Source organism: Nuphar pumila, chromosome 9 (assembly GCF_984573655.1).
Source record: "Nuphar pumila chromosome 9, dmNupPumi1.hap1.1, whole genome shotgun sequence".
Classification (NCBI taxonomy): Eukaryota; Viridiplantae; Streptophyta; class Magnoliopsida; order Nymphaeales; family Nymphaeaceae; genus Nuphar; species Nuphar pumila.
This window is the reverse complement of record NC_143257.1, coordinates 14666704-14674079: the sequence shown is the minus strand read 5'-3', so window position 1 is coordinate 14674079 and position 7376 is coordinate 14666704. Positions and strand designations below refer to the sequence as shown.

Sequence of the window (7376 nt, the reverse complement as noted above, 5' to 3'; positions counted from 1 at the left end):
GAAATTCACACTTAGAAATTTTTGCATATAACTGATGCCTTCTAAATGTTTCTAGAACAATCCTTAGATGCTCTCTATGATCCTCCTTACTTTCTCAATAAATCAATATGTCATCGATGAATACAATCACAAACAAATCTAGATATGATGGAAAAATTATGTTCATCAGGTCCATAAATGTTACTAGAGCATTGGTTAGCCTAAAAGGCATCACCAAAAACTTGTAATGACTTTACATCTTGGAGTTGATCAAATAAATCATCAATACGTGGAAGGAGATATTTATTCATGATTGTCACTTGGTTTAATAAATGATAATCAATACACAAGCGCAGTGATCCATCCTTCTTCTTAATGAATAAAATTGGTGCACTCCACAGTGATACGCTGAGTCTAATAAATCTGTTATCAATCAATTCTTGGAGCTACTCCTTGAATTCTTTTAGCTCTGCAAGGGCCATACGATAAGGAGCCTTAGAGATTGGGGTCATATCAGGCAACACCTCTATAGCAAAGTCAATCTTTCTTGTAGACGGTAGTTCTGGCAAATTATCGAGAAACACATCAACGAAATCTCTGACAACTGCTAATTCTCCCATAGAAGTTATAGAAAGATCCACTAAGCAAACACTGGCAATAAAGACCTCAAGGATCCACTAGGGAAACACTGACAAGAAAGGCCTCACACCCTTTCTCAATAAACCATTGGACTTTGAGCGTTGAAATCATCTTGCCTTTCTTGGTTGACTTACCAATCTTGTACTCAAATCAGGATGATCGAGCTGGATAAACCGTATTTGTCTCACGTGGCAATCCATACAAGCATAGTGCTTGTACAACCAATCCATACCCAGAATAATATCATATTCAATCATATCTAACACTGTTAGGTTGACAAAGAGGTTCTGCCCAAAAATAATGACTTACATATTTGGCAAGTATATGTGAGCGATTATCTTACAGCTCAAAGGTGTGACTACCTCCAAAATATATCCCATTGTGAAAAGTATCAATTCAATCATACTAGCAAAATATGTGGACATGAAAGAATGTGTAGCACCCGTATCGAATAGTACTCTAACATCATATTTGACAACATGAATAGTACCTTTGATAACATTTGCATCTTCCTGTAACTCCTCTGCGATAGTCACGTATACATGGCACGTGGTTCTCTTCTGTCCTTGTTCCTGGGATTATTGTTGTTGCTGCTGCTAGGGCTGATGTGGTCATTACTACTCTCCTCACAATGTCGCATTTGCTTCGTCTGATGCCAACCTCTTGGGACACTCCTTGACGAAATGTCTCATCTCACGACAATGTAGGCACACTCCTATATCTCTGTAGTATACACCCTTATGATACCCTTTGCACTTCGAACAAGCTCCGGTAGTCTACTGTGGATGATTAGCCACACCCTACTGCACTCTGGGCTTCTTAGCAGGCAACACCTTGCTTGTTTTTGCAGTAGATCTCTGGGACTTGTTTTTATTGCCTCTTGGCTTATCGAACTGCATAGATTGAGAGCATTTGTTATGATTTGAGAAGGATGGGGGGTTCAACTCAATGCATTGTTTGTAAGTCACTCCATGGTTTCCAACACTATTCCCTCCATTGTTGACATTACCATTGTTATCGTTATCATTATCATTACCATTATCGTGTTATTGATGAGGTTTTGGCACATGGTCGCCAATGTGGCGAGAGCTTTCAGAAGGAAGTCCCTCTGAGCTACCCAACCTTGAGGACGTCTGACCATCTACAATAAAACCCAAAGGTCTATATAAATTTTTATGCTTTATTGACAAAAACTACAAATGATGTCCCTATTTGACATCTAAGTTCTGATATTTGCATGAGTCATAAGAGCTAAATTTTAATGAACTATTTTATTACAATGACATTAAACATAAAAGCAATACACTCATCAAGTGATGCCGGTCAGTTGGACAAGTTTTGAGCCAAAATTTTCCTCCTACTCTAATACCAAAACTATCTTTTCCCAAAGACAGTTTGGTATCTCCAGAGAATCATATCCTTGCTTTGATATCGAAGTTGTAATGCTCCAAAATTTGATCCTGAAAATCATGAGATTTTTTTTAATATAAAAATTTCAACAAAAAATATTTATGAATGGATAAAGAGATTGGATGGGTTAGAAATCTATCAAATCATTCACCGTATCTAATTGAATTTAACAATCACATAATTAATTGAATTCAATTTCATAGTTTAAAATTAATATCAGAGTTATAAATGTCCAAATGACACATGAGTGTCCACAATCCAAAACTCTATAGGAAAAGGAAATACTTGGCTCAAGTCCAGCCATCACACCTGTAATATGTATAATGGGGTCAAACTCATCAAGTCCCCAGTAGGAGATATTATTCAACATAAGTAAATCAGAATCAATATATATAATCATATTCAAATAAATTCACACAATTATTCATGAAATTATCCATTCAAGTATGCATAACATCATAGTGCATCACAAAAATATCATTCATAAACCATTCTATTATTTATCCATGCACATACAAAACAAATCTAATCTAAGGTTTGAGCCTCCAGTTCGGGCACATGGATGTAGGAGTCAATGCCAAAGATGATATCATGACACATATGAAATTTGTAACACATCACATTCATTTATGCATTCATTCCTAAGCATTAATCATGATTAACCATATGCATCCATACATAATCACATAAAACATCGCAATACACAATATATGAAACTTCAATAGTAGTGTGCATTCAATCATAATCATGCGGTAATAATCCTTTTGATGTCATGCCCATTAGGCACTTAGGATCAGCATATGCACACCATCATATGTTACACTTATATGCTCATTTAACATTTAAAACATAGGTTCAGATCATACATTTATTCCATGTATTACTTAATCTATCCATAGCCGGTTTGAGACTCGACAATCACTATTCTATGCAGAAACTATGAACAAAGCTCAAACTTTTATAGACCAAAATTGCAACAACTTTCCAACATTGCAAACCATTCATAAAAACTCCTTCGAACGAGGGATATATGATCGATTTACCGGACCAAGGTCAAATCTTACACACATAGACAAGAATAACATACTCGTTTGCATTATCAGTCATGACAGACTGAATGCATGTGTACTCATAATTATATCAGTTCTACAATGTCAATATATAACTAGCATAAATCAGATATGCATAAGGATTAAAGTTCACATGATACATGGGTTATCTAAAAAACAGTTTCTAAAAAAATTATTTTTGAAATATCATAGTCATGATGTAACGCCCCAAAATTTCGAACTTTATAATTCCCTTGAAATAGTTGAAAAATTCCTTTTCTTTACAGAGTTTATTTTTAAAATCAGCGGAAATGATTTCTTTAAAAGAAAAAGGACAAGTTTGACATCTTTGGGCACGTTAGCGAGAGAACAAGGATTTACCATGGACGATCTGCAATAATACTTAGAAAAAACCATTTCTTCTATTAAAAGAGAGTGTCAAGTTTGTACAAAATTTGGATTTTCTCGAGAGAAACTGTAACAAAAACCAAAATGTCCAGGACAAGAACTACGAGCAGAAACGGTGGATTCTGAAGTCATCTTGCAGTTGCGTCATCGCTTGTGATGCACCTATTCGTCACCTGTACCCATGAAATGGGTTAGTTTTGCGAAAAACTAGTAGGTGAGCACAAAAACAAAAAGAACTAAATTAGGCATGAATAATTTATGCAGCAGGTAGTAACGAGTAAACTAAGCAAATAAACTGGAGAAACAAGCTAAGTGCAACAATCTGAGAGGTGAGCATGCTCAATTTAGTTATTACTTGTTAACCGGCCATGCGGGTACATACATGGCATGTGAGTCGAAACAGCCGAGACCAAGCCGAGTGTTCATTATGTTAAGTATTTTAAGATACCTCAGTTGTCTGACGGAATCCTATTCCTATAGAGACGACCGATGGTCAAGAGAGTAAGTCCCCAAGGCCTGATAGGGATGCATCCAACTTCTGCAGAAGTGTTAGGCTAACTTATGTAGCCCCTATCCCCCCTAACCTCTGATGACTAGGGAAGACAGGTCTTTTGCCCGTAAAAAGCCATAAATGGTCTGTTCATCGGAGTTGGTACCCTTCGTCCTCTCTCTTGACGAAGCCAGGTTGAATCGAGCGCGACAAGGTTTCTTAGCCGTTGCCTCATTCTTCATGCTCTGGTCCATTAGACCAAAACGCGCATCTTACCTATGAAGGCGATCCCATTTTTTTTTTAAATGTGTTTTCAACAACATGCACAAAGCACTAAATCGAGGTCATAAGACCATCTCATCCAATCGTCGTAGTACTAACATGCCTCGCATGTTCAAGAGTACACTACGAGGAAAAGGGTATAGGTCCTCAAGAGGAGCCTCAAGAGTGTGTTTCGCAAAGATATAATGTTTTATTCTAACATTCTAAATCCTTCGAAATGATCAACAACTTGCCTACATATGGCATGTGATTTTCTCGAATCTCGCATCCGATGACGCAGTGTCTGGGTGCTACGCAAGTCTCGACACTGGTCTTGGTAAATGGGCTTTGCAAAAGAACCCATCGCCCAACAACTTGATCTTGTCCCAAATCAAGGATTTCCCCAACATATCGGGTAAATTAGTGGAAAAGGTATCCCTCTCGAATACGTTGAGTCGGTGGCAAGGCCAAAAAAAAAATGAAAGACAATAATGCAAAAAGCAAGAGTCTCGGCGCGAAGTGCGACAGCAAACAGAAACAGGAAATGAGAAAGCAAAGGACAAGGATCGTGAAATCGCGTCCTTGAATCAAAAGACAGTAAGTAGTAAATATGAAAGCAAAAGCGTGGGCGCAAAGCACGACGACAAACAGAAACAGAAAATGCGAAAGCAAAGAACAAGGATCATGAAACCGCGTCCTTGAATTAAAAGACAGTAAGTAGTAAATACGAAAACAAAAGTCTGGGCGCAAAGCGTGATGACAAACAAAAACAGGAAATGCGAAAGCAAAGAACAAGGATCGTAAAACCGCGTCCTTGAATTAAAAGCGTACTTATATGCGTATATGTATATAAATATATAATTAAGTCCTTTCAATCTTTAATTATTTAAGCTCGATTTAATTATTTAAGTCCTTGTGCAACTTTTCCTACCTTAGGGTATTGCGAGAAATAAGTCGCCTATGAGCGTAGGTGATCGTCGGTTTAGTTCGCGGGACACGAACGGGCTCCATTGCGTAACACTGCAAAAGTACGTTGTTTAGCATGCATAAGATGAATAAGGATAGGGAGAAGACTTGATTTCTCTGCAACTCAATGCAGAGGTCATCGCCCCCCTACAGTTATGAAAAAGAACGGGGTAGGGTCCAATGACCCATGCCGCCAAAAGAAGACAAGCGCAGAGGGCATCGGCTCCTGCCGGATATTTAAAGAAGGGCAGGGGCCATCAGCCCCTGCCGTGATAAAAGTAAGAGGGGCAGGGGACTTCGGCCCCTGCTGGGTCTTCAAAAAGAGAGGCAAGGGCCTTAGGAGGCCCATGCTGGGTTTTAAAGAAAAGAGGGGCAGGAGCCTTCGGCTCCTACCAGACTTTGAAAAGAAAGGGGCAGGGGCCGATGGCCCTTGCCAAGGAAACAAGTAGAGAGAAAGAGCGCAGGGGCCAAAGACCCCCCTGCGGCTCATCAAGAGAGGAGGCAGAGGCCAATGGCCCCTGTCGAGCCTTTGCTCGATAGAAAAAAAAAGAGACAAGGGCCAGAGGCCCCTGTCGGTCAAGAGAGGGGCAGGGGCCATCAGCCCCTGCTGGGTTTCCAAAAATGAGGCAGGAGCCGAAGGCTCTTGCTTCCTTTCTTAAGGGAAGGGCAGGGGCCATCGGTCCCTACACGAAAGAAAAGGGCAGAGGCCATGGCTTCTGCCGGAACAGTAAAAAGGGCAGGGGGCAGAGCCCCCCTGCCTGCTAAAAAAAATGAAGGCAAGGGAGGCAGAGCCCCTTGCCTGACAGAAAAAGGAAGGCTCGGCAGGGGCTGCCGGCCTTCCGGCGAACCATAGGAAGAAAAGAGGGGGGGGGGGGGGGGGAGCGAGAGGAGAAGGAGGGTTACCTGGGCTGCCGGAGGGAGTGAGGGGTCGCCGGGGAGGTGATCGCTGTGAAGGGGGGCTCGACGATGAGTGGTTGCGGTGAAGAGGGGCTGGTCGGCGTCGGCAATGAGAGAGAGAGAGAGGTGGATTCGGAGAGATGAGAGACAGGGACAGAGGAGGGAAGAGACAAGAGATGAGAGAGTGTCGGGGGTAGAGGCTCGTAAGCCCTCCCCTCTCGCCCTTTTAAAAGGAGGGGCGCACACAGGGCCCGCCCCCTGTGTCGCCGGTGATCCCCCCCTCCGTGGTCTGCCAGCCCCTTCGAAAGCCCTTTTTGAGAGGCTGGGCACAAGTTGGATCCGGGTCGGGTCTGGACCCGACTCGGGTCCGATCTTTTTTTTTTAATCTGGGTTTTACACATGATCTGAATCCGTGGTTCATTTTGTACATCCTTACACGTTTTAAATTCACTTTCCATCAGCATGAAATCAGGATAATGACCGTCACACATAACTGGTTTGATGAATCAGTGAAACTTACATATTATATATTACATAATTATATATTAAATATTATATAGTCACATTAGGTAGCTATATAATATATATCATACAGTTCAAGTAAGCACATGGGGATCCACAAGCATGAGATGTGTCCCCTTGTGTTTTCAAACTTTCCAATTCCAAAACCATTTAGCCTAGGTACTAATATAATAACTTATTTGGTATGTTTTGACTTCTATTATTATTTTTCCTTTCTATTTTTTTATTGCCTAATAGTCCCGCCAAGAGGGTCTTCTAGGATGGGACGTCCCACCCTAGACAATGTCCTTTCTAAGCCTAAAAATCCACACAAGTTTCCTTGTATTGATTTTTGGTAAGTTTTAAATTTAGTTTCTTTATTTTCTTCTTTGCTTGTTTTCTTTTTAGGAAACTTTAGAAGCATCATTTTCTAGGGTTTTAACTTACCAATTTTCAAATTAAATTCTAGTATGAAATGCCACATAGGATGGGCCCACATAGGGGGATGCCCCACCCTATAGACCTCTACCATCTTACAGAACTTAATTAATTTAAGTTTTTTATTCCATAAAATCTCTATTTGATATTTATATTATTTTAGAATATGGATTTCAAATCCAAACAAATCCAATTCTAATTTAATGTAATTATATTACATATATATTAAATAAAACCTAAATTCATCTGAAATCATATTCGACTTTATTTTGATGAAATTTGCCAATTATTCCATTAAAATTCTATTTTTTTCATAAGTTCTATTTTGAATGTGAATT

At 39.9% G+C, this 7376-nt stretch overlaps 1 protein-coding gene across 1 annotated transcript; it reads right to left on the bottom strand.

The window, feature by feature from the left end:
- Positions 1 to 425: 425 nt before the first annotated feature.
- On the bottom strand, positions 426 to 1233 carry LOC149828451 (uncharacterized). Its single transcript, XM_090017056.1, has 3 exons — positions 1161 to 1233; positions 753 to 883; positions 426 to 656 (listed from the first exon to the last, which is right to left on the bottom strand). Exons 1-3 carry the CDS (start codon positions 1231 to 1233, stop codon positions 426 to 428), a joined length of 435 nt encoding a protein of 144 aa, XP_089873182.1.
- Positions 1234 to 7376: the final 6143 nt, after the last annotated feature.